This window comes from Corvus hawaiiensis, chromosome 2, assembly GCF_020740725.1.
Source record: "Corvus hawaiiensis isolate bCorHaw1 chromosome 2, bCorHaw1.pri.cur, whole genome shotgun sequence".
NCBI classification, from domain to species: domain Eukaryota; kingdom Metazoa; phylum Chordata; class Aves; order Passeriformes; family Corvidae; genus Corvus; species Corvus hawaiiensis.
This window is the reverse complement of record NC_063214.1, coordinates 1,903,185-1,929,894: the sequence shown is the minus strand read 5'-3', so window position 1 is coordinate 1,929,894 and position 26,710 is coordinate 1,903,185. Positions and strand designations below refer to the sequence as shown.

Here is a 26,710-nt window from a genome sequence, read left to right as displayed (position 1 = left end):
CCCTGTGATCATGGCAGGTCCTGTCTTCCCAAAATTCCATTTTTCTTTCCCACTTTAGAGTTTGCAGTAGCTCCGAGAAAGCCATTACTGGCAAGGGAAATCCATTGGTGTACAAATCAAATGGAGGCAGACACAGCATTACAGACTTTCCCAAATGTCCAGTGCTGCCATAATCCCATTAACTGTGCGGGACTGTTCTGTATCAGGAAGATGAACTCATTCTCTCTTAATGCATTTTCCATCTCATCATACTGTGACATTTCACCTCTTCAGAAACTATCCGTAATTACATGTGAGGAGGGACGTGTCTATTCCCAAGATTCTCAACTTGTACACCCAAGTCTCATTTCTAGGTGGGGATGCAAGATGGATTTGATCCAATTTCAGTCTTCTAGCCAAACCAAATTTTTTTTTTTAAGAAAAAAAAACCCCATAAGTTTTGTACGCCTCCAAGCACATCCAGTAATCAAACTAGAAAATGTACAAGTCTTTCCACATTGCTTATGCTGTTACCTCATTCTCCAGCACTCTGTGAAGTTTAAAGCAATAAATTCATCATGCTTAGACCACTCACCATTCTAAGCTGACCCAAGGACAGGATTGAAGAGTAATTGCGTGGGAAAATAATTTAACAAAAGCCAAGGAAAAAATATTATTTTCCACGCTTGGAGGGCCAGGGCGGCAATCTCTTTGCTTTCTCTTGATTATTCTGGGGAAAAAACCCACATCTAAGTGAAAACTCACAGACATTTTCTTAAGCAGCTGCTCAAGAAGGCTTTGTTGTAGTAATCTAAGGCTGAGCTTATTAAAACAACCATTTTGGCCATTGCCACCGTAGCCTGACTGCTCCAAGTGTTGCTAAAGAAATACAGCGAGACAAGGAAGTTGGATGAAATTCTGGAACACGTAGGTGTGGGAGAAAGAAGGGTGTAAGGCCCTTACTCCTTTTAAGCTTTAAGCTGCTGGGTAGCAGGCGCTGTGCCCTCTCCCAATGGGATGCGTCCCATGCCCATGGAACATTTTGCTTACGATCCAAGGCCAAATGCCCTGGTGAGGTTTGCAGATGTGAATTCTGCCCTAGTAACCCCATAAGGGCCATACACATGTGTTAGTGCACATAAACTACATTTTGGGGACAAAAAACGTGCAAATTGCACCTGACTGGCAATGCAGCGGAGAAGCCCATTGGAAAGCAGCCCCACAAAGCCACGTTGGTACCCGAGAGGAATGTCACAATGAGCACCAGGACGGTCCTGCCGTGCCCCAGAGCACCGGGGAACTCACATCTTGAAAGAGTTGAGAGCTGGCAGCAGGCCACCCATGCAAGGGCTGAGATGGCAGCTGCCCAACAAACAGCCTTAGTTACCTAGTAAAGGTGGTCTGTAACTAAAGGGGAGCAAAAATTACACTGGAAACTTTCCGAGAGCACTTTAAAGTGGTCGATTTGAGGCAGGGCCCTGCCCACTGGATGCAGGCCTTTGCCGAAGGCCTCGCTGCGCTGGGCCGGGTTTTGTCCAGAACAAACAGCGCTGGGCGCATTCTGTGTGGGCTGGGAGGAATGTTTTCTCACTGATATTTATGTGGCATGCTAAGATCTGACAGCCATCCAGAGGGGGGTTTGGGGCCAATATTTCATTTTAAATACACGCTGCACACAGAGGAAGAAAAGCAACATGTGATGGCATTGCTTGTGAGGGCTGACCTGAGCAGCAGAGCCGAGACAGGCTCTGTATGGCAAACCAGAGATAGAGGTTGTTTCGACAGGAATTTGAGCTATGAAAGGATTTAAGGGGAAATTACCAACCAGTCTGGCATTCAGATGCCAAAATACACAGGCAGACTTGGCTGCACAGGCACGCTGTAATGCTCCTCAGCTTGGTTTCAAAGGGAGAAGGGAAGTGGCAGGACCTGGCTGTGGAAACCTCAGCCTCTCCACGCATGCAGGAAATAAAAAATCTCCATCACAACACCACCCCTTTGTCGGGATCAAATCAAATGCCGAAGAATTCTATATGGAGAACTTTTCCTTCAGAGGACAGAAGAAAGAACCGAAGGATGCTTTGCTTCCCTCTCTATCAGAGCATTTAGTATTTTGGGATGAGTTTGTTGTGCATTTTTTGCTATTTTTACCCCAAAATAGGCCAGGCAGAGATGAAGCCGGAACCTAAGGCAAGTTGTAATATTGCTGTGGAACAGCTTTGCCTCCAGAAGGTCTCTGCCTGCCTCAGCCTGCTCAAGGCTTCCCCAGTATGGCTCCAGTTTTGGGCTCTGCTTCCCCAGAGCCCACATCTTCTACCCCAGAGCCATTTCCTTTGGCTGCATTCATAATGCGTATTTAAATCATCACCTGGTTTGCTTTCAGAGCTGGTCAGGTTTCTAGAAATATGGAAAAGAGGATGTCTAATACCAGTTAGATCAAGAAGAAAAACACATCAGAAAAAAAAATTAGGAGATGTAGTTTCTTCTCATTTACAACTACAAAAGAGAAAAAGAAGGGGAAAACTCCAAGAAGGAACATTATCTATGAACTGTATCTCTTCTCTCTTGAATCTGGATGTGAGCCATAACCAGGCAGCATCCAAAAGCTCTGGAAAACTCAGGGAGTTAATTTAGATCTCACAGAACTCAATATCTTGGGGTAAGCTTTAATAAAGCAGAACAGCTAAAATAAGAGAATGGAGAGGTGATAGAGGAAAAAATGCCTTAATTTTCAATTAGATACAGCAAGGAGGGAGAATTAACTAAGAAGGGAGCCCAGATGGTGTAGGATAATTTCATACAAGGTTAAACTTAACAGATAAATATAAGGAACAAAAATTTTTATTCCAATAGGATAAATATGGATTTCCATTAGAAGCATTAGCTGAAGAATTCATAGCCCATTTTTTTAAGAGAATGTGGATATTGTTACTAAAAAACTAAAGGCTGCAGCCCAGATGGGTTTATCATTTTAGGCCTTTTTAAAGCCCAGTTGATTTATTTAATTACATATTCCAGGAGGCTCCTACTCCTGCGTGGAAGCAATGGTAGCCACTATGTGCATTACAACTCACAAAGGGGTGGGAGTGAGTCAGTCACTCCTAAGGTACCTCTGAATGGAACACTTTTCAGAGCAAAGGGTTAGCAGGGAAAAGAGAATTTCTTTGGACACCTGCTCTTCCCAGGAAGCTGCACCTCAGAGACACAGGATTTAGGCATTAGCTTGGTTAACGAGATTAGCCCCAAGGGCCCTTGGTCAATGTAGAAAGCCTGGGACCAGGGGGAGGGCCCCAGCTGAAGGTGCATTATGACCAGAGGTTGCAGAGGCTCTTTGAGGGACAACGTAGGTGCTGACCCCAGAAATTTGTGAGGAGGAAGGGATAAATCCTGCCTGGGAGCCAGTACTTGAGCCGATGTGTGAGGCCAATTCACCTGACTTGGTCCTGTGAGTACATAATTTGGGACACAGCTCAAAGCACTGCAGGGAAGTAGCTGGAGGACCACCAAAACTACATTGGTGTCTATATGGCAACAGACAGAGGTTATTTTAGCAGTGTGAAATGTTTTTGGATTCCAACAGCATGCAAATAGTGCCAGAGTAATTTGCCAGGGACAATAATGTGTGGTGTAATGCTGAGGATGAAAAGCCTTCAGCTGGGTTTGACCCAGTATAAACCATCCCTGGGTTCTACTCCAGTTGTTTGCAGTGTTTATCAACTATATCTGGGCTTTTTATCTGGGTAGTATCTGTCACTTGAATAGAGATAAATATTAAATTATGTCTACAACTAGATTTACACTTAAAATGTAACTTCCATTTCTAACTCATTCCAGCGAATTTGTAAATCCCATCCTTAAAGCTTTTGAAAAACATACTCTTTTTTTATTCTGCTATTTAACACCGGAGTGTGGTTCCAGCCAAAACCTGAAATCCCATGCAAGGCAGATTATGTTCAGCTCTCTGGCTGGCTGTGTATTTTCCTCTTCTATGTAGCTTACAAGCCAAAGCCTGAATTTAGCCCTAAAAGCATATCCTGAGCATACACTCAGGAGACCACATTCAGGATCCTGCCACCCATCATATTGAACTGATGGATTCTACCAGGATCGGTAACAAAACCATCATTTCAAAAACGGTTCTTTACTTAAAGCCTTTTTTTTTTTAATGGTATAGTAGTTATGGCAACTGCTTCCTGCCACCTCTGCTGCCAAAAGCCACAATCCATCCATGAAAAAGAGCTCCTCCATCCAAATGCATTTTTCAGTGGACAGCAGCATTCCCTGGCTGGAGCACACTCTTCCTTTCTCTTCTGCCAAACAAAATGTGTAACGAATGTGAGCTAAGAGTGAGGAGTTAAGTGAACTCCTTACAAATGACTTTGTATTTTTACACATACATGCAAGAGACAAGAAATAAGAACATCTCTCAGGGAGAGTTGAGGGGGAGAAAAAGGTAGTGAACCCCCAGGGCTGTTCACTGAAAGAAAATGTTTTCCTTTCTTAGAACACATGTTTGGAATTCAAACTCTTAAAAGTCTTGGCATAATACTAATTAAAAAATTGGTGAGTTATTTCCCCTTTTCCCTTAGTTTTACTCTACCTTCGAGGTCAGTGGCAGGATTTCTCAAGTCTGGGCTATTTCCTGCACGATGATCAAAGTTTGCTGAATGAATTGGAAAATAAAATGTTCCTATTCTTTGCTAGTCCCATAACTCTGTTTCTATGGGCAGTTCTTCCTGGTCGTGACACAAAATAAGTCTTAAATTCCTTGTTTGACAACATGCTTTTAGAAAAGCTTTACAATTGCTTTTATGGGCTGTATTAATAACTATTATTTTCCCTCCCAAGGTGTAATTCCAGTGCAGAGCTATGTGGATCTTGCTTGTCTTTCCCTTGCTTTGTCGGCTGTGACCTTTCACCACTCAGAAAATAATTAGTACATTTTCCAGCAGATAGCTGGATGTTTTCATGCCCTCTTATTATGGGAAAACATTGTAACAGAGCATTGGAGCAAACAGCTCAATGTGCTGTTCTTTCAAGCCCCTGTGTGGCAAAGGAACTTAAATTTACAAGAATGTCAAAAATGAAGGGAATCAAGAACGAACAGATGCTTATAAAGCAGGAATTCTCTAATATGGACTGAATTTGGAAGTTTTATCAAAATGCACCACAACCATCATGATTCAACTCCCTTGGAGATTTTTAGCTGCCTCTGAGAAGATAAGGCACGAGTTCCAGGTCTAATTAGGCATGGCACGCATTGGGGTCATTAATAATTTCCACCACAGTAGCTTCAGCCTATGAGATATTTTGCAAACAAATGGCAGAAGCACAGTGTGGGCACCCAAACACACATAAAAGCTGGAAATCATGGGAAATAGAAGGGAAGGTAACAGCAGAGACAAGGATCCAATCCTTTGAGGTCAATATTTTCATGGTTTTACTTCCAGGTTCAGCAACACATTGCAGTAACAGGAGAAGCAAAAGAAATGAGAAGGCGAAGCTCACGCATATGATGCCATGAAGTAAATTGAAGTTTGCATGTCCAAGGATTGACTGATTAATTCATTGGTTGGACTTTCTCCCAGGTAAGTTACGCTGGCTTGATCCAGGCCTAGCCTAGCTAAAAGATAGTGCTGCCATTCAAAGCCTAATCCTAATCGAATATCCCCAAGTTCCCCTTAACTGTGAAGTTGAGCTGCAAGATTTCAGAATTTGTCTAGGCTTGCACAGGTCAAATGAAGTGGTGACAAATAGGTACCAGCAGATACCCTTCCCCCTGTTTCCCTGCTGAAGCAACTGGAAGACATAAAAGTCATAATTATCCTGGTTTAAGTCACACAGTGAGCAGAACCACAGCCAGGAATGTACCGTGGGCTTCTAGGCTCCAAAATAGTGATATAAAACAACTGTTCCTCTGTTACCAGGATTTTTTACAGCTGCTTTCAGCATCAGGTTTACGTTTGCAGCTATGTTTTCATTCCAGCCACCTCTTGCAGCTGCATCCACAGAAGCAGCTCCACACTGCAGACAGGAGCACTGGCCCTGCCTACAGCACCTTTAATTAGTCAACGCAGGCACCTTTGCTAATTGACAGAGAATCCCAGAATCGCTGAGCTTGGAAAAGACTTCCAAGATCACTGAGTCCAAGCTGTGCCCGATGCCACTTTGTCCTCAGCCCAGAGCACTGAGTGCCACCTCCAGGCCTTCCTTGGACACCTCCAGGGATGGGGACTCCAGACCTTCCTGGGCAGCCCCTGCCAAGGCCTGAGCGCCCTTTCCATGGAGAAATTCCTGCTGATCTCCACCCTGAGCCTCCCCTGGCCCAGCCTGAGGCCATTCCCTCTCCTCCTGTCCCTGTTCCCTGGGAGCAGAGCCCGACCCCCCCGGCTGCCCCCTCCTGTCAGGGAGTTGTGCAGAGCCACAAGGTCCCCCCTGAGCCTCCTTTGCTCCAGGCTGAGCCCCTTTCCCAGCTCCCTCAGCCGCTCCTGGGGCTTCAACCCCTTCCCAGCTCCGTTCCCTTCCCTGGACACACTCCAGAACCTCAACGTCCTCATGGTGAGGGGCCCAGAACTGTCCAGTTTGGTTTCTTCTGCAACTGAGGCTGCACTCAATCCCCTTATCCAGATCGCCTGTAAAGGTACTAAACAGGACTGAAGAGATCAAACAGGACTGACAGGCAGGCACCTAAGAGGTACAATGCTTGTGGCTTTTGCCACTGGCCTTAGGATCAGGTGAACCGTGCCCCACAGGCTCTTGCTTGTCCTCAGTGGTCTAGGTCCTTATAGATGGAAAATGTTTCTCCCTTTGACCAGACAAATCCATCCCTGGGCTCAGACTGCTCTACAGGCTGCATTATGGAACAATGGCTGACTTCTCTGGGAGCAGATCTATGAAGACAAACACTGCTGTCATAATTTATTCCAGTGCCACATTGTCTGCCAAGGCTGCATTACACTGCTCCTCTTATTTATTTATTTTTTAAAGTCTAAATATATAAAGCTGTTGCAACTGTTTAATGGACTTTCAAGAATGTAAAAAAAATATTTTGACACTGGGGAAGGGATTTCTCCCAGGACTTTTGGATGTGCTTCTGAACAGTGTTTATAGGTACCTTTTGGATTCAGCAGGGAGAGAACGGGCACTTCACTTGTGCTCTTCTTTTCAGCCTACAGGGGATGTCCATGGTGGGTGAGCTGGATTGCACATTCCAAATATGTATTCCTTTCCAGGGACAAAGGGACTCGGGGTTCAGATGCAGACAGGCACAATGCAGATGTCTGAGGCTGAGTGAGATGAATCTCATTCCAGGTCTCAAAGGGCTCAAAGTGCTTGGGAGCAGTATCCTGTTTCCAAAGAGTTTTCAAGTAAGAACTCAGTTCCAAATGACCATAATTCTTTCCCAAAAATTGACTGGATGAAGGTAGGTTTGTTCTGCAGCATTTTTTTTCACTGAGCTACCATTGTGAGAATTAGTAATGTTCCAATTCAGCCTCTTTCCCTCCCTATCATCCCTCCCCTTGACGTCCTCCAGCTCTTACTTCATTGCAAAGTTATCTTCAAGCTCAAAGTAAGAAACTGTACCTCCTCTCTGCTATAGAAAATATCTGCAGTGCATTCAAATCCCCTCAGAATGTGAAGGTTGCAATGACTGTCAGAAAAATGCTTTGCTCACCTACCCCTGCCCAAGATATACTCCTGTGGAGTGACCTAATATTTATGCTGCAACTTATTTTCAGTTGTTTTGGTTTTGGGTTTTTTTTAATTAAAATGTGAAGTTGTTTAAAATCAAATTAGGAAGGCCTTGGAGAGATGGTAAATATTTGCTTCACTTGGCCTTGATACACAACATCAAAACTGTAACTACAGAGCTTTTAGAGTCTATTGAATTATATATTAGCAGTGGTTATTAGAACTCAGTATCCCTATTGCACATCCAATATTGGCAAGCCTTTAGCTTCAAGGAGCTGGGACTGTGAGATCCAAAATGTAACCATGAAATACACAGAGGCTTTGACTGTTCTGCATTGTGCAGAATCTCTTGGTGGGGAACTCTTGTTGCTGTGCTACCAGCACAAAGGGAGCCCAGCTCCTCACCCAGTTGCTGTGTGTGTATTTCCACTATCTCTCTTTTTTTGGCCTTCTTTACTCCGTGGTGAATAAGTGTAATTGAGCCAGCTGCTGCTTTCATGTCTGTGCAGTTTTTCTGCAGGTGGCACTCAATCCTCTTGAATGTGCTCCAGCTCATTCCCTGAAGAGAACCCCAACATCCAAGTTTCTTATTTTGATTATAACCAGATAGTTAGGCAGTAAGAAAGGCAGAAGTGAGTGAATTGCTCAACTCATGGAGGGGACAAGCTTTGGAGCAACTGGTGCAAGCTTTTCTGTCTAGTTCCTGGGAAGTTTCTTTTTATCCTCCTACTTTAGCTGTAGTTTTACAGGCAACCACATTCAAAAGAGGAGCCTCATAAAAAGGGGAGTCAAATATTTGTGGAAGGTGTTGGATCTCTCAACTTCTTTTGCTACCCAAATGATTTCTGCTCCAAGCAAAGGTGGTGCTCAGTGTTCTTTCATTCATATCGTTTATTATTAACATGTATTTGATTAGAATCATGAAACTGAAGTAATTGTAGAAAATTACTCCCACAGGATGTGAGGATTCCTCCTCTAGCGTTTTCTCGGAACACTCTCATCTTTATGGTTTGGTGTAAATTAGAGGCCACTTCTGAGCTTTTAGAGGTTACAAATATGAAAGGATTTTCTTTTTCCTCCTTCAACTATTACATCATAAAATGAAAAGTGACTAGCAAAAACATGTCTTGTTCTTCCTATTGCAGAAAATAAGCTAATTTAAAAATCAAAACCATCAGCCCTACCTATTAAAAAAGGTAGTGACCATCAGCCCCTTGCTAACCCTCATCATTCCACAGAGCTCCGTGGGCTTTGGTGAGATGGCTCCACATTGCACCCACATAAATAAAAATACTTTGGGCCCAATAACCACAGATTTATAAAGGTCAATGTACGGCTTCTAAAGAAACAAATATTTTAAGTGCAGTGCCTAACTCCTGGGTAATCTTAAGCCCCTTTCACAGCTCACCAAATGTCACATTGTCATGTTTACAAGAGCATGAATGCTTTCATGTGGGCCATGGGAAGTCGTATTTGCAGTGCAAAGTTTACCTGCTTATATAAAAGTCTCCTCAATTTTCCTGTTGGGTCTAACATAGAATTATCTAAAATGATTCCTACTTTTGCACACAAAATTACAGAATTAAGCTAGTGAGCTATTTCTGAGTATTATTTCGCGTGTGTGGGTGCATGTGAGCAGGACTAAAAGTTGTTTAGTGCCATCTTTTGGGTGGTCCTAATACTACAGAACAGCTTAATCAAAGCAACTATAGACTTGCCACCATTTCTGTGCCTGGGAAGCCACGTGTCACTTGTTTCTAGAGAGCGCGGGGACGACAAAAAACTCAATGGGAGCAGGAATGGCTGGGAGTGTTTCCATGCTGCATAAAGAACCGCCTGCTCCAGCCCTTTCTTAGCACACAAATCCCCAAATCCCCAGCAGCAAAATATTTTCCTCTTTAGAAGCACTGCTTTTTTCCAGCTCTGGCCAATGTTTGTGCTACTTTATAAGATAATTATCTATGTGTTCAGTCACACCCTATAGCACCAAATTTCTTCCTCCTGACTCTTAATGTATGATCAACAATATGCTCATTAATTTAATTGTTTATATTCGGTCTTAATTCAATATTCCTTGCTAGCTCTAAAAGTAGATCTATGTCAAAACCAGACAAAACCCAAGCATCCGGAAATCCAAAGTAACGCCTGCTCTGACAACACAGAATTGAAAGTGTACATAAAATACTGCTCCCATGCTACCTGGTACATGAAAATTACAAAATCTAGCCATAAACCAATGCTTCTAATAGGATTTTAAATACGATTAGATTACAATGTCCCTTTGAAAAGGTTGGTGGTCAACTAATTTCACCTTAATGAGAAGAAATTGAGTGTACTGGAGTAGGTAATGCTTTTTCTTTTGCCTTAATGGGGTGAGAGGCCTTTCTGCCCCAACTCCTGGACAAATGAGACACTTCCCATAGCAAAGCCTAATTCCACCTGGTAGGGAGAGCAGAGGTCTTGGAGGTAGCTGGGCTTTGAGTACCCCTTAGGAGTACAAAGACCAGGTCAGCATTTTTCCTATGTTCCCTGACCCAGAGGCAGCACACACAGAGCCAAAGGAATTACTCATGTGTGGAGCAGCATTTATTTACACCACTTGGCCCTGGAGTCTAGAACACCAGCTGATCCTTTTTGTGCTATCTCTGAGGGTTGAAATGACATACAGAGCAAAATTTTGGACAAGGCAGCCTCTCCAGCAAAATGCTGATGTCTGTAATTAAACTTATCTCTGTGTGGTAATGTTCCCCAGGCACTGATTCCTGCTCCAAGTGCTTGTTGGAGGCTTTCTAGAAGTGTCAGAAGGCTTGCATTCCCCTACTCTTGGATAATCAAAACTGCTTGCAAATTTGTTCGGATGTTGAAACAAGCCCAGGCAGGGCGTTTGTGCATGGATGGTTTGCGGCGTTTTAGGGACAGGGGTCTGGAAGCTGCTTCCTTCACCAGCGCGTCCTTTCCATTGCTGGGGTGCGAGGTAGATACACGTAATGCAGTCCTGAAATTCATCAAATTCAATTTTACAGCCCTCTGTCTCCATCCCTCCTGCTGGAAAGCACATCTACACACGTGCCCTCCCTGAAGCAAAAATCACGAGTTAATGTTGTCACTGCTTGCAGTTTGTGAGTGCCTGACGTCATAGCTGGAGTGTTCATAGCGTTTCAATTCATTTCCGACACCATGTTTGAGTTTGGATCCTTTTGAGGAGGTAAAAAGAGAATATTTTTCTTGGAGAGCTTTGAAATCCAAATTGCAAAGCTGGCAGGGCCCTCTCAGTTAAATTTGGGTTCACTTTTCTGCCTTATTAGCAATTTCTTGCACAACCTGTTTTAGCTGGTGTATTTACCATATAAAGCAAAGCCAGCTCAGCTGGCATCACTAGGATTACATAAATGTATGTTTTTATAAAGTGGAAAATTTTTACCTGTTTGCTAAAATACCTGATGGTGCCTTGGTTTTAAAAAGTGTGTTCTATGTGACAGCTGTGCCTATTTGCACTGGACCGGGGATTTCTATACCACACGCAGTTCATAAATGGTATTGAGCAAAAGCTTCTGAGATTTTTAAATAATCAAGAAAGGAAAAGTGGGTCAGGGAAGCTTGGAAATTGTGCTGTTCTACTCTGGGAGCTTGGAGGTCTCAGGGAAGGGGCTTCCCTAGACGGCTTTGAAGACACATAACATATAAGCAGAATGGTTACTGGCATAATTGAAATAATTGGAATGTCAGCCTCAGAAGCCCAAGAAGTCTCCTCCAATCCACATCCCTCGTTAAATCCCACACTTAACGGGGACTAGCCCAACTCTGCCCTGCTCTTGCCAGTGCATCCCTGAGGATCAGCCCATCAGCAGGCACATGACCTCAACCAGCACCTCCACAGAGCCCAAACCAGCCCAGATCAGCCACAGAGAGGACTTTGCATCCTCTTGCCCACTTGTATTTCCCAAGGGACATGCAGATGTCCCTCTGCCCAGCATGCAACAGAGGCAGGCAGAGCCAGCTGCAACCCAAAGAATTTGGGGTTGCCTCAGCTGTGTTCCCCATGGATCCAAACCGGGCACAAGAGCCAGCCCTCTTTCCCAACAGGAGAGGGCAATGCCAGAGGGAAAGGGGATATGATGTCCACCTTCCAGTCATGTCCATCTTATGGTCAGAAAGGATGGCTGAGCTTGTGCAAGCAATTAAATTAATTATTATGCTAAAAAATATTCCATGTGAAACAATGATTCATCTTTCTCCCTGCAATATTTTAACAGCATATCGAAATATATTTGGAATTAAAACTTCTAATCCTCCAATTAAACAGAAGGTGGGAAACAACTAGGAGAGAATGAGTCAAAATACTGAGATTAACTGCTAGATATAATAATACTGGCAAAAGCTTTCCCCATGCCTATTTCACCTCTTCCCTCTTTTCTTAGGTCCCCAACAGCAAGGGCTTTGCATAAGGGTTTGCGTATCAAAGCAAGAGGAGAAATTGAGTCATGCTAAATGGAAGTTACATGTTTTGTCAACCAACTTTTTGATGTTTGGTCTTAAGCAGCAACAATGTTTCTTTCAGAAGACCTAAGAGCAGCAAGAGTGAAAATAGAAATTCTGTTTGCGTGGGTTTACTACTGTCTGTTGATTTCCTGCTGTGTCTGCGGGACAAGCTGACATGGGCGATGGATGGGTGTTTTGTTTGAAAGCTTCATTTCTTGTGGAAGACACTGCACATGCTTCCTCTGGATATCATTTGTAAACAGAGCATTTCGGCCAAGTTTTTATGAAGCTTTGGATCCTGTGAGGGGTTAGCACGATGCTGAGTTAAGCCTGACTATAAATATTCCCAGGAGCGGGGCCTACGTGTCTGCTGAGTCCCCTTTGTTCCTATTTTGTGCCCCAGCTCCGTGTCCCATTGCCGCGGGGGGGGCTGCTCCTGGGGGGAAGGTATTAACAGTGGGAATTGCAGTTGTGCAAGAGAGGTTTTGTGCCAGAGGGGCTCCCTGAGCTCAGCCAGGGAGACACAACCAGGCCTCTGCAGGCAACTGGGACAGCCAGAGAGGTCAAACCTTCCAAAAACGGGAGGCAGCAGCAAAGGGAGGCTCTGGCTGCCACTGCTCAGCTCCTCTGCCCGCAACACCTGCCTGGGCAGCCAGAGGCTTCCTCACCTCACACACCTCCTGGGGGACGTGTCAGCGAGGGACAGCCAGGAAGGGGCAGCGTCGACTCAAACCTGATGGAACAGCTTGATCTATTTTGTCAGTTCCTGGTGGTAGGTTCTGGCATGGCTTGGGAAAATCATACGGCGTGAAAGAGGAGCTCTCGCGGGCTTAGGACAGCCCTCCATTCCCCATCCTCCTGCACCACGTGGGAGCGAGGCAGAGGAGGCAGGAACTAAGGGGGGAAAAACTAATGCAAGCAGGGGTTAGATCTTGTCTTTTCTTCTCACCATCCCACTCTAATTGGCAATAAATTAAATTAACTTGCCCCAAGATAACTCCGCTTTGCTTATGGCAGTAACTGGTAATTGATCTCCCCACCTTTATGTCAATTCATGAGCTTTTCTATCTTGTTTTCATCCTCCTGTTCTGGAGGAGGAATGAGGGATCAGCTGACATCCAGCCAAGGTCAGCCCACCACAATATCCTGCAGTTCTTTGCCTAAGATCAGTGTTACAACCTTTTATTTCACTCTTTTCGGTGATAAAATGGAAATATTAGGCATCCTGCTATGTCAGGCAAAATATGTGGTGATGTCTTGCCTCCAGCTCAGCTGACCTTGTGATTAAAAGAGCATATCAGTGTTGACATATAGAAATTATGTGGCTTTAGGGAGACCTAAATCCAGGATTTAGGGAGAGCTTTTTGGACTTTGTTCCATCCCAAGACACCTAAACAAGTCTTACTGACTTACATGCCCTTGTACCTGATGGCAAGCAAAGATTTCCCATGTACTTCATCCCCGACATTAAAAGAGAAGCAAAAAGCAATCTGAAATTGGAGCCTAACGTTAGGAAACAAGGGGGATTGGAAGCATGAGGAAAAAAAAGAGGTAGCAACCAATGTTCTGATCAAAATGTGGATAAAACTGCCAAAAAGCAAGAACGGATCAGCAACATCATGAGCCCCGTCCTGAAAATTCTGGCAGAGCTACAGGTTCTGCAAATGTCTAAGAATTGCATTGATGTAACAAAGGTATTTTGTCTTTTTGCTAAGAAATCGCTTAATCTCTTTGTACCTCAGGATTTTACCAGTTAAAGAAGGGTAACACTCACTAGGGGATTTTAGGAGATGCTCCTTAATGGCAGTGAGTTGCTCATTTGAGCCACATCCCTACAAACCAAGAGGAAAGCCCATCCAAGCTTTTAGCAAAGCATGGATTAGATGAGTCTAAACACGTGTATAAATTGTTTGGAGAGTGGAGAGTGGAGAGTGGTTAATCACTTTCCTTAAAGGTTTGTGCCCTTCGTTAAATACACTCATGGCCAACTTTTGATTACCCAGCATAACAAGGAGGAAGGCTGGGGGAAGAGGAGATGAGCCAGGGTGAGGCAACGCCCAGTTTGATATTTAACTCCACTGAAAATGCTTGCTGCTAATATTCAAACTTCTTGGCAGGTGTATCAGCATTATATGGGCTCTGCTCAGAAAGAATGACCAGCACATCCAGGCAGGACAGCATGGAAATCTTACTGGACAGTGGCTTTGGAAGGAGTGTGGCATCACTCACAGAAGTCTCCAAGGTAAGAAATTAATACATGCAGTGATGAGTTTTCATTAGGAGGAATTCCACAGAAACTGTATCATGTCTTGCAGTGCTTGTGCAACCCCCTGTCCACAGCACAGGAGAAAGTGTGGGATCTGTTGAAATCCCAGTGTGATAAAAATATCAAAATGTCAGTGGAGCTCAGGGCACTATGAATGTGCTCCTTGCCATTTGCCAAGGGACTTTGGAGCCTTCGTCAAAGCTGTATTTAACTTGTGAAAGACTTTTAAAGCAGACATGCCATAATGCAGTGTTCTGTTTTGCCTGACTGCTTTTATTTGATCCCTGGCAGTTGTTTTGACCATGAAAATTCGTATTTAAGTCAGCTGTTCACAAGAAATTTAGATGGTGGCACAAATTCTTCAGCAGGAATACTTCTACTATGAGCAAGTGAGACACAGAGTCAGACCTCAACTCTTTTAAACCACTTACCGTGGATTTATGTGGGATATGGCCAGGTCTGAATTCATATTCTCACGCAAACCACCTCCTTTTTAAATAGCAAAGTATTTGACTCACGAAGCCAGGAGTGTCAGCCCAAGTTCCTGCTGAATCCCATTTTGATAAGAGCTTATAATGGAAAGTAGAAAGAATAGGGAGCAGCTCATTTTGAGCGCAGAGAGGCCTCTGTGGGCTATTTAGCAATAAAATTTGGAGGCTGCCCAAATTTCTGCATCTATTTTTTTTAAGGCAACTTTGATAACCAGCAATGTACAAGCAGAAATTACATAGAAACGCATCACCATGTTAAATCCCATGATTCTCCTCCAAAATAAAAATGTGTACTTCTCATTAAGGTGACGATGGACATTGTTTTGCTTTTTAATATTTCTGCTGATTATCAAAACAGGCAAAATTAGAGGTTTTCTCTCTTAGCCCTGTTATCCTACTAACAAAGCCCAACGGTTAATGGCCTCAAAATGAACAATAAATGGAAAAATATAAATTAATCACACGTAACACAAAGACATCATAGAGAAACAATCTCCAGAAATAATCTTGGAAGTGTTTCTCAGAGGACTTTTTCAACAGCATCAAGTCTTTTATCCCCTATTCAATGGGCCTAATGTGCCATCTGCTGTTTTAATTCTTAAAGTATAACAGTTTCTGAAACAAGCAATCATTCTGCAGCATTTAAACAAATAAGGTTGGGGTAGTTGTTTGTGTTGCATGTTTAGATTTTTAGATTTTGGAAGCAGCCGTTTATGCAAACAGTGGTGAAGAAATTAAAGCTTCAGTATTGTTAATCCTGCTCAGAGACCGACAGCGCTTGGGTCTGAGCCGTAAAAACTATTCTTGCAGAGCAAAATACGATGATCTGACCCCAAAACGATGATGTGGTGGCGCTATCTGGTGGCTTACTTGGAGTTACAGCATCTTGCATCCCTGACTGGATTTGGTTTTTTCTCCAAGCACTAGAAGTTTCTTTCAAAAGACAAATTTTATGCCTTTTCTGGGTCTTTCTCTAAGTGAAATCCTGAGAAAGGTCAGTGCGTTTCTAAGTCTTAATTCACATAAACTGTGATTGGAGCTGGCACAGATTTGGTACAATGCAGCTTAAAAATATGTGTACAGAGGCTTCAGTGTCCTGAATAATCCAGCTAAACTCACTGAAGTTGGTCAGAGGAAGCACGTCAAGCACTTACAAGATGATCCAGGTGGTGATCCAGGTGTGACAGCCAGCAAACCTGTTGCAGAAGTTGCTTCCCAACACGATTTGTGTTCAGGTAGTGCAACAGAACAGTTGAGTTCTTTGCTGAAACACTTCCCTGGATATTACATAAAGGCCAGGAAAACTTCTGTGCTAATCAGGGAACTGTAAAGCTCGCTGCAAAAATGTAAGCCTTTGCACCAGGAAAGCTGGAGATCAACCACGAAACTCCCAGAACAAATTTTTATAGGCGAGTGCCACCTGGTGGGATATGGGGAAGACTTTTCAGCCTGAAAAAGCTGTTTTAAGGTGGTCAGGATCTTTTCAAATCGGAGAATTAACATCAAAAACCAGCAGCAAAACCAAAGGCGCAGCTGGCAGCTGCGTGGACACACCTTTGGTGGCCTTGCTCTGGTCCTTGCTGATCCGAGTGACACTGACTATGCTGACAAACAAGGAGGTTTTCATATTTTTAATTCAGCTATTAGCAAGAGTTTCTATCTTGAACCAATGCTAGTTCAAAAAAAAATTACGAAGATGCTTTCCTTTCCACTCCACGTTTCTATTTCGAGGCTTTTAAACTGGTAATTCCCTATATTAGGTATCACGTGCAACACCAATTAATTAACAGCATGAATGAATAGTACCTTTGTTGTGTTCTATCCTAGGAAAAGCCCAGCAGAGCTGGGCACAGACAGATCTCAAAGATAAGGGTAGAGACTGACACACATTTCCAACTCAAGTGAAAAATTATTCATAACTGAATGGACTTTGCTGCTGCTGAAGTATTAAAGGGCAGCAGTCGCAGCCTCTGGAAGTCAATCCAGCATTTCCTGCTGTGTCCCAAAGAAAATCCCACATTTGAGGCCTAGTTCTGATTTTGCTCATCACTCTGTGGGACAAGAGCACTTTTGTTGAGCAAGTAGCTGGGAAACTGGGTTCATCTTCCCTTATGGTTTTTTTTTTTTTTTTTTGCACAACTTCAAACAATGAGCAATTCTAAACTTGCAAGATTTACAGAACGCCATGGGAAATGGATGTATTGTCAGAACTTAGCAGGCAGTCAGACTGTGCTATTGACACACACATGTGGTTCCAAGTTTGTCTGACATGGTTTAAATTAGGAAGAAAAGCCTTAGGGTTATTAGATTTAGTGCCATAAATGGGACGCTCCATCCCAAGAAAACAGTGGATACATAAAATTTTAGAAACGTTTGCCCTATCCCAAGGTTCTGTGCCTTCTGTTTTCAGCCTCCGAGTTTCACACCTGTATTGAATGATGTGTTGACAGACACACAAGCGTCTTTGCTTAACTGGGAAGCCCAGGAGTTGTTACTAACAGGTACACACATTCTGGTTTTATTCACGCCACTTCTTTGCCCTCCTCCTCCAAAAAGGCCTTCAGAAGCAGAAAGCTGGGGCTGCACACATAGGAATTAAGGGGATTAGCAGCACCACCATGCTTGGGTTATGGCTTCAAAGCAAAACATTGGCTGCACCTACGTAAATGCCCCTGTTTAAGTGATTGGAAAGGAACCATTTCTCAGAAGTACAGGTGCATGACCGACTGCAGCTATTAGGGCCGAGAAAGGGCAGGAATTGCTTGGGAAGGGGGAAAAGGGGGGGGGATTAAAATTAAAAAAAAAAAAAAAAAAAGAAGTAGAAGAAAAATAGAAGGAAAAGCCACGAAGGCGCGCAGGGGTGTGTCCCTTCCCCCCTCCCCCCCCCGCCCCAGGAGCTCCAGACCGTCCACCTGCCGCTCCCCGAGCCCCGCGGGGCAGGGAACGGACCCGCAGCGCATCCCGGCGCTCCCACGAGCGGTCCCCGCGGGGCGCAGCGCTCGGAGCCGGGCACAAAGCACCCCCGGGGCAGGGAAGGGGCGCAGCCCAGCCCGCTGCGGCAGCGGGGGCCGGCAGCGGGGGCCGACCCCGGGCCGTGTCGGAGCCGTCCCGCCCCGTCGGGGGCGGCGGGAGGGCGGCGCGGCGGGGGCCGCCCGCGGGCGCGTTACGCACGCAGTGATCTCAGCGGCGCGGGCGCGGCGGCAGCGCCGGGCTGGGGGCGGCACGGCTGGACCCCATAAAGGGCGGCGGCGAGCCCCGCTCCCGCATTCACCCGCACGGCGGAGGCGGACGGGCCCGCGGCGCTCCGCTCCGCAAAGCACGGGAGGCTCCTCGGCGCCCTGGAAGTGCAGGCGGGACCGTCCCGGGGCTGCCGGAGACTCGCCGGAGCGTCCTCCCCGCCCGCCGCTGCTGCTGCCGGGGAAGGCTGAGGAGGAGGCGGGCAGGAGAAGCGGCAGCCAGAGCAGGACAGAAGACAGAGGGACGGAGCGAGGGGCAGCGCTGCCCCCGCAGAGCCGCGCTCCCCGGCATCGCCGCCGCGCCCCGGCCATGGGGAAGCCGACGCCGCCTCTCCAGTGACCGCGGGACGCGGCTCCCGCGCGGTCCTCTGCCGGCAGAAAGACTCAGATACCCCCCAAAACCTGAAAGCAAAAACCCACATCTCCATATCCATTTCCATATAAAGTGAAATAAAGAGAGGAGAAGGGCTGCGCCGAGCGATGAGGAGCGGGGGGCGGCTGCCGGCGCTGGCGCCGGTGCTGGCGGCGCTGCTGGGGCTGTGCAGCGCCGAGCGCAGGGCGCTGGTGCTGCCGCGGCGCCTGGGCGCGCCCGGCGCCCGCGAGCGCTTCCGCCTGGAGGCCTTCGGGGAGCGCCTGACGCTGGAGCTGGAGCCCGACAGCAGCTTCCTGGCCCCGGACTTCACCCTGCAGTACCTGGGCGGGCCGCCGCCGCCGCCCGAGGACGACCTCTCCCGCTGCTTCTACTCCGGCACCGTGAACCGGGACCCCGGCTCGGCGGCCGCGCTCAGCCTGTGCGCGGGGCTGCGCGGCGCCTTCTCGCTGCGGGGCCGCCAGTACCTCATCCAGCCGGCGCCCGGCACCGCGCACCGCCACGGGCCGCACCTCCTGCGCCTCCGCGGCGTCCCGCGGGCCGCCCCTGCCGCCCGCTGCGCCGTGGCCGAGGCGGGGGCCGAGGCGGAGGGGCCGGAGCCCGCCGAGCCCGCAGGTACCGTGGGGATGCCGCGCCGGCCTCCGCAGGGACGGGGAGGAGAGGGGCGTCTGGCGGGGATGCCTGGCCGCTGCTTGCCCCGCAGCCCACCCCGAGGTGCCCACCTCGAGGTGCCCGCCTGGTTGCGGGATCGCCGGGCTTCGGGGGCGGGAGCACAAACCTTGGGTGCACATCTTGAGTGGGTCTGGTCTTTTTTAAACCGTGGTCTCTTTCTGTGCTCACCTGCGCGTTCCCTTCCCTTATTTTTAACGCAGAAACGAGAAGCAGGAGGAAGAAGAGGTTCGTGTCCAGCCCCCGCTACGTGGAGACCCTGCTGGTGGCAGACCAGTCCATGGCCGAGTTCCACGGCAGCGGGCTGAAGCACTACCTGCTGACCCTGCTCTCCGTGGCCGCCAAGCTGTACAAGCACCCCAGCATCCGCAACTCCATCAGCCTCGTGGTGGTGAAGATCATGGTCATTTACGAGGAGCGCAAGGGCCCGGATATCTCCTCCAACGCCGCCCTGACTCTGAGGAACTTCTGCAGCTGGCAGAAGCAGCACAACCCGCCCAGCGACCGGCACGCCGAGCACTACGACACGGCCATCCTCTTCACCAGGCAGGTGAGGGACACCGAGGTCACATCTAGCCCCACTGCTCCCTGCCCCCTCTGCCAGGAGACCTCCAAAAAAGAGTGTCCAGAGGCAGTCGTGTGTCACCACGGCTGCAGTGAAGCAGGCTAAAAGCAGCTGAGCTGCTTTTTATTTTGTTGATTTTTTTTTTGCTGTTTGCACCATGTCGGGTGAAACTCAGTTTGTGCACTGTCTTTCTGAACTCACAGTTTGTGCACTGTGTTCCTGCGCCATATATTTTTAGCAGATTTCAGATGGAAATTATGCATTTTATTTCTACGTGTAACCCTCGCCTATGTTCCAGAGACAGATTTTTGCCATCATACCCATTGAAGTGCTGAATATTTATGCTCTTTCCATAAGTAAAGGCAAACTGCCAGGGCTGGATGGCTCTTGCCAAGGTTAAGTCTCTGATCTGATTAATAATGAAACTGCCTTTTTTTACAGGACCTGTGCGGTGCCAAGACATGTGATACTCTTGGGATGGCTGATGTGGGAACAGTTTGTGATCTAAACCGCAGTTGCTCTATCATAGAAGACGATGGTTTGCAGGCTGCCTTCACAACAGCCCACGAATTAGGTACTTGAAACTTTGCAAAGCTATTCCCTGGGATTAATTGAAGCCAGCTTGATGCCGTAAAGCCCAGCCTGCACCTCCCCGGAGCAGTCGGGAGGAGGCAAAGCCCTGCCTTGGAGCAGGGTTGGACTCTGGAAAGCAAATCCGGCCTGCACAGCATTGTCTGCAAGAGCTGTGTGTGTGCCTGCAGGAAAAAAAAGGGGAAAGAAGATCCAGTGCCATCTGCTTGAAATCTGGGAGCGTTCAGATTCGGGTTATTAATTACAGACCGGGCTATGAGCAGCTCTAGAGCAATATTTAAAATACTGTTGGTAATGCGTAGGACAGACTTCCTAAAGTCACAGACTTTCCCTTTCTCCCTTTCTCGAAGGCCACGTGTTTAACATGCCTCATGACGATGCAAAGCAGTGTGCTGGCATCAATGGAATGAGCCGGGATTTCCACATGATGGCATCCATGCTCTCCAACCTGGACCGCAGCCAGCCCTGGTCTCCATGCAGTGCCTACATGATTACAACATTTTTGGATAACGGTCATGGTAAGGTTATTAAGCTTTCCATTCATGTGGCGTTTGAGCTCTTGTGCTTTACTGCTTTGCTTTTTTTTCAACGAGAGTGCTTCAGCACAGACTTAACCTTTGGCGTGCTGTCAGTGAGTTTAGAAGAGCCTTACTTTTACAAAAATGCTGGCACAAGTGGGCTCAAAGGCTTCTGTTAGAAAGCAAATGCAGATCCCTTTTAAAACTGAACCCACAGCATCATCTGACTTGGTTTTTTTTTCCTTTTTTTTCCGACTTTTTCAGGGGAGTGTTTGTTGGACAAGCCCCACAGGCCCATCCAGCTCCCTTCTGACTTGCCCGGCACGCTGTACGATGCCAACAGGCAGTGCCAGTTCACGTTTGGAGATGAGTCCAAGCACTGCCCCGACGCAGCCAGTACGTGCACGACGCTGTGGTGCACCGGCACCTCCGGAGGGCTGCTCGTGTGCCAAACCAAACACTTCCCCTGGGCAGACGGCACCAGCTGCGGGGAAGGGAAGTGGTGCATGAATGGCAAGTGTGTGAATAAGACTGAGAAGAAGCATTATGATGTAAGTAGTGAAAAAGAAATCGGCGCAGCTTGGGTTGCAGAGCCGCTGGGAGAATGCTGCAATGGAAGGGATCTGTTAGAAGGGGTTGATTCAATGCTAATAAACAAACTTAGGGCAGGCTTTTTAACGAGTTTGGGTGAAAAGGAGCATGATGATGGTTTTTATGGTGTGGCTTTGTATGGATTTTCCTGTCTTAACTTGTGTCCTGCTTTTGTTGTCATTCCAGACTCCAGTGCATGGGAGCTGGGGGTCCTGGGGGGCGTGGGGCGAGTGCTCCCGCAGCTGTGGCGGGGGAGTGCAGTATTCCTTCAGGGAGTGTGACAACCCCATCCCGAGGAACGGGGGCAAATACTGCGAAGGGAAGCGGGTGCAGTACAGGTCCTGTAACATCGAGGACTGCCCAGACAACAACGGTAATTTTTCCCCATTTTTGACACCCGGGATTGGTGTGTTGTGGAGGAAGAGCACGGACAGAGATGGTCTCATGCCCACCTGTCTTTTCTCTGCCTGCAGGCAAAACGTTCAGGGAGGAACAGTGTGAAAAGCACAACGAGTTTTCCAAGTCTCCCTTTGGAAGTGGACCTGCAGTGGAGTGGACACCCAAGTTTGCCGGTGTGTCTCCAAAGGACAGATGCAAGCTGGTTTGCCGAGCCAAAGGAACGGGATACTTCTTTGTTCTACAGCCAAAGGTATTTTGAAACTGCACCCCTTCCCTCTGATCATGAGGAGGATTTTTATTTTCTCTCTTTATGTGAAGAGTCATGCAGTGTAGAAATCTGAAGTTATGTCTTTCTCATATTTAAACTGGATTATTCCTCCAAGTACAGCTGGATCATTGCAGGCATGTTTTAAGTGTTCCGGCACAATTCTTCCACCTCCTCTACTCCCACTCCACCCTGGTTTCCTTCCCTCTCCTTCTACCAATCTGATTGCATTGAGATAGGTTTGGAAAACTCTGAGGGATCTTTGCCAGAACATTGGTGCTTTCTCATACTGGTTACTAATATGCTGACAGCTTAAAATAAACACGAGGAAAAATGTTCATCTTGCATAGCTACTTGAATTTGCTGTCATCAGATGGTGAGAGCCAGGAACTACCAGGGCGATGACACAGAGGGTTTTTGTGGAACAGCACTCCTAGAAATAAAGGATGTGCTGAACAGCATTAAAAGCAACCCTGGCAGTGTGCTTTGAGGACATGGCTGCCTTCTGGTGACACTAGAAAGCAATGGGGCTTTTTTATATGAAATCAATAAAACAGTTTTGTAGGTTTTTTTTGGGGGGGGTGTATTAATGAAGACTGAGATCATTTTCTCCTCTCACCATGGCATCATTTTTGCAAGTGAGATGAAGTAGCACCACATACCTCCAGCTACCTGTGGGCTACTCTGGTTTTTAATTCCAAAAGCCCTGAAAATGACCAGTGCTGCAAGTTTTCCACCTGTCCATATTTTGTGTTAGGCAGTTTCAGAGCACTGTGCATGTTGTAACCAGACTCCTTGTGTCCCCAAGGTGGTGGATGGCACCCCGTGCAGCCCCGACTCCACGTCGGTGTGCGTGCAGGGGCAGTGTGTGAAGGCCGGCTGTGACCGCACCATCGGCTCCAACAAGAAGTTCGACAAGTGCGGCATCTGCGGAGGCAACGGCTCCACCTGCAAGAAAGTGTCTGGCACCCTCGTTAGAGCCAAGTGAGTGTAGGGCTGCTGCTTCACCTTCTCCTTGTGGGTGCTTTGTGGGTGGAAGCTCTGGCTTTCCAGTGGATGTTGCCTGAGTTTGTCATTAGAACTGAGCGTTTATTTATCTGTCTGATTGGGGATAACTTGCAGGGAGATCCCAGCACAAAAGAAAGCCCCTCTGCCAATGTGGGATTCATCTACTAATGAGTTAAATGCCTTGACTTCAGACAAAGTTTAGTCTTGTGCTCGGAGGCTTTTTCCTTTCCCAGGGAAGAGCAGAAGATTCAGTGTTTGTCTTTTCTCCCGGGCAGACCTGGCTACCACGATGTGGTCACCATCCCGGCGGGGGCCACCAACATCGAGGTGAAGCAGCGGAACCACCGGGGCGCGAGGCACGACGGCAGCTTCCTGGCCATCAAAGCCGCCGACGGCACCTACATCCTCAACGGTGACTACACCCTGTCCACGCTGGAGCAGGACATTACCTACAAGGGCAGCGTGCTGCGCTACAGCGGCTCCTCGGCCGCCCTGGAGCGCATCCGCAGCTTCAGCCCCCTGAAGGAGCCCCTGACCATCCAGGTGCTGACGGTGGGGGACCTGCCGCAGCCCAAGATCAAGTTCACCTATTTCGTGAAGAAGCCGGCGCAGCCCGGCACGGACAAGGCGCCCGGCAGGAAGAAGGAATCCTTCAACGCCATCAGGGAGATCATCTCCTCGGAGTGGGTGATCGAGGAGTGGGGCGAGTGCTCCAAGTCGTGCGGCTCGGGCTGGCAGCGGCGGGCGGTGGAGTGCCGGGACCCGCGGGGCCGGCCGGCCGCCGACTGCGCCCGCGAGCTGAAGCCCAGCAACCTGCGGCCCTGCGCCGACGTGCCCTGCCCGCAGTGGCAGCTGGGGGACTGGTCCCCCTGCTCCAAGACGTGTGGGAAGGGCTTCAAGAAGAGGTTGTTGAAATGTGTCTCTTCGGACGGCAGCGTGCTGCCCCAGGAAAGCTGTGAGCCCTCCAAGAAACCCAAGCACCTGATAGACTTCTGCAACGCCACGGACTGCAGCTAGATAGGACGACTTGGGAAAGCGAGAAAGTTTTTTTTATTATTTTATTTTTTCCTTCAGACCAGTGCACTGAAAAACACAAAAGAGGGCTAGAGGCAGCGCGCGTGTTTTTGCGTAAAAAATTCATGGTGAGGATCCATTGAGGTGGGACAGTGCAAACAGCTTGAGTTGGCTTTGCCTCCCAAAAATCCCCTGCCAACTGAAAATTGGATGGGATAGCAGACCCATGTCACTCATTTGTCTTCAGCAGATAAGGCCCAAAGGCATCACAATTGCCTTTTTTTCTGCCTGTTACAAATTAAGCCAAACGTGAGCAGTGAGACACATTCAGGCAAACATTTTGGGGTTCCCTTATTTCTCCCTTCTTTTGGATTTATCTTGTGGTACTGATCAAATCCCCACGTGTAGGAAGGGGAGAGAAAAAGCTTAAAATAATTGGTCAGGGCTTACCTACCTCACAAAGGGCAAAAAAAAAAGATTGGAAAAGGAGCTTTAACTATGTCATTCATGGCTGCTATTGTTTCAGAGAATAGTTTTATATAAAAATAAAGCCATATTCTCTACCTGTCAAGAGTAAGAAATACCAAGAACAAATATCAACTCCACAAATCACTAGAGTTTCATGTTTCTTTTAAAGTACCTTTATGTCATCCCAATGTGCCTGTCCATTTCTCTCAGCCACTCCAGTGCCGTTGTGGTGACATGTGTAATCCAGAGGCTTGGAAAAGCAGAAATCCGAGTCTGAGTAGTTGCTCTTTGTGCCTTCTGCCTACCTTCTGCTGGCTTTTCTGATTCTGGCTTGGTGCTGCCTTCCTGCCTAACAGATTCATGGAGTGTGTGAGCATTCCAGTCGTGCTTTCACACTCAGACCTTTGGCCTTACCCTAGCCAATGGATATTACGTGAGTTAAAAAGGAAAAAAAAAAGAATCCCATTACAAATGGGAACATCCTCTGTGGCCTCTGCTGGGTTTGTAGAGCTCAGTCACTGATCAGGTGGGAAGGCAAAGCTGAGGGATAGCAGGTCCATCCACAGCAAAACGCCAGCATTCACATCATTGAAGATTGTGCCAGTCCATAGACCATAAGAGAATATGGCTTTCCAGATGTATATAGTAAAATATATTACTATAGATTTTATATACTTCATAAGTATTTCATATTTCTTTCCCTTCTGGGAAGGGTTATAATTTGTAATAAATGCATATAATGAGTGTATTTATTTTTATACTTCTTGTCTAATGTGATCTTCTAAGTTATCGCTTTTTTAAAAGGACATATAACAAGGATAGAGTATTTATACAGTATAATATGTTACTAGAGGTAATAAATGAACCCTATAAATTTTGGAAATGGAGTGTCTTTATTTCACTGGACTAAAACCAGTCCATGGAGCAGAAACAGCTTGGAATCTGAGGAAAATATTAAGCAAAAGGCAACTCATTACCTGTGTTAGTGAAGAGGTTTGGAGAACTCTCCCCATAATATCCCACACCACCTTAAAAGAGGTCATTCTGTATTTTATTACTTAACCACTAACTCATCTCTTTCAGAAAATGGAGTGCAACTAAACTGATGCCACTGGTTGTAGTAACAGCTTGCAGAGGGAGCAGTGCTGTCAGTCGTGTTTAGAACCAATAAAATACATACAAAAGCAGCAGTTTTGCCTTACTCTGGTGGGAAGGGAGCAGTGAAAATCCAGAGCTGTTCATGAGCAGTCAGAGGTTTCCCTTTTCCTCTGTGATTTTCTCCTGATTCTACTTTTCCAAGAAGCACTGTGTGAAGGAGCTGTTCGAATGCTGTTGGTAGCACGTTTCATTATGTTAAAATGGATACTAAGCATCAAAAACTGATTTTTGTTCCCTCATACCTGATCTCATCACCACTGCAGTCAAGGGAAAATCTTCTGTTGGGCTCTGTCGGATTTTTGCTATGGAATTTGAGACATCAGTCATTTCTGGATCCTTTTGGCTTTGTGTCATGTAAAAGTCTATTACAACTTCCTTTGCCAATGTTTGGACTCTGTCTCTGCAGAAATAGTTCCCGTTTTATTCCGTGGATAAAGTCCTGGCCCCTCTGAATCACAGAGTTCTCATCATGTCACACTTCGCTGGGCATTGCTTTGATGTGCAGGAATGCTGGGGAATATTTTATTGCTAACATTGTTCAGGAGGCAGCCAGTCCCTTTTTGGTTTTATAAACAGTTAAGAGTATTTATAAATACAAGAAATAACTATTTTTATATATGTATATGTACATATATATTTTATTCACCACGTAGGCTAGAAAATAACTGGGAGTTTGAAGAGAAGAACTATGCTGGAGCCTGCCAGGTTGATGAGATGTGAAATTATGGTATCTGCTGGGTGAGCACGGCAAATGGTCTAACTAGGAAATGTGGAGTAGCTCTTTTCCTCTGGTGCTGCTCAAATAATAATATGACTTACTGCTTGAAATTGTCCTAACAGTAAATGGGAAAAAACCTCAAAACTCATTCAAATCAACATCTCCAAACCCTGGAGATGTTTCTGTAACAAGTGAGACTTTTGCTTTTATCATTTTCACATCACAAGTGGGTC

At 46.6% G+C, this 26,710-nt stretch overlaps 1 protein-coding gene across 5 annotated transcripts; it reads left to right on the top strand.

The window, feature by feature from the left end:
- The first annotated feature begins 5,368 nt into the window (after nt 1-5,368).
- Nucleotides 5,369-25,484, top strand: ADAMTS1 (ADAM metallopeptidase with thrombospondin type 1 motif 1). 5 transcript variants are annotated; one of them, XM_048294263.1, is made up of 11 exons: nt 5,369-5,567; nt 12,090-14,392; nt 17,318-17,408; nt 19,386-19,732; nt 20,189-20,321; nt 20,689-20,856; nt 21,121-21,407; nt 21,634-21,820; nt 21,921-22,096; nt 22,920-23,095; nt 23,395-25,484. In XM_048294263.1, exons 2-11 carry the CDS (start codon nt 14,303-14,305, stop codon nt 24,134-24,136), a joined length of 2,397 nt encoding a protein of 798 aa, XP_048150220.1. In that variant the 5' UTR covers nt 5,369-5,567; nt 12,090-14,302; the 3' UTR covers nt 24,137-25,484. The 5 variants fall into 5 exon arrangements, with proteins under 5 accessions (XP_048150220.1, XP_048150224.1, XP_048150223.1 ...); XM_048294267.1 differs by having other exon boundaries at nt 5,386-5,401; XM_048294264.1 differs by lacking the exon at nt 5,369-5,567 and having other exon boundaries at nt 12,090-12,922; nt 14,268-14,392.
- Nucleotides 25,485-26,710: the final 1,226 nt, after the last annotated feature.

What these genes read in the sequence shown, in the direction of transcription:
- ADAMTS1 (XM_048294262.1), top strand. Translation starts at nt 18,624, where the DNA reads ATGAGGAGCGGGGGGCGGCTGCCGGCGCTGGCGCCGGTGCTGGCGGCG. An exon ending in GGAGCCCGCCGAGCCCGCAG is followed by an intron (nt 19,129 to 19,385) that starts GTACCGTGGGGA and finishes TTTTTAACGCAG; the next exon opens with AAACGAGAAGCAGGAGGAAG. An exon ending in TCTTTGTTCTACAGCCAAAG is followed by an intron (nt 22,097 to 22,919) that starts GTATTTTGAAAC and finishes TGTGTCCCCAAG; the next exon opens with GTGGTGGATGGCACCCCGTG.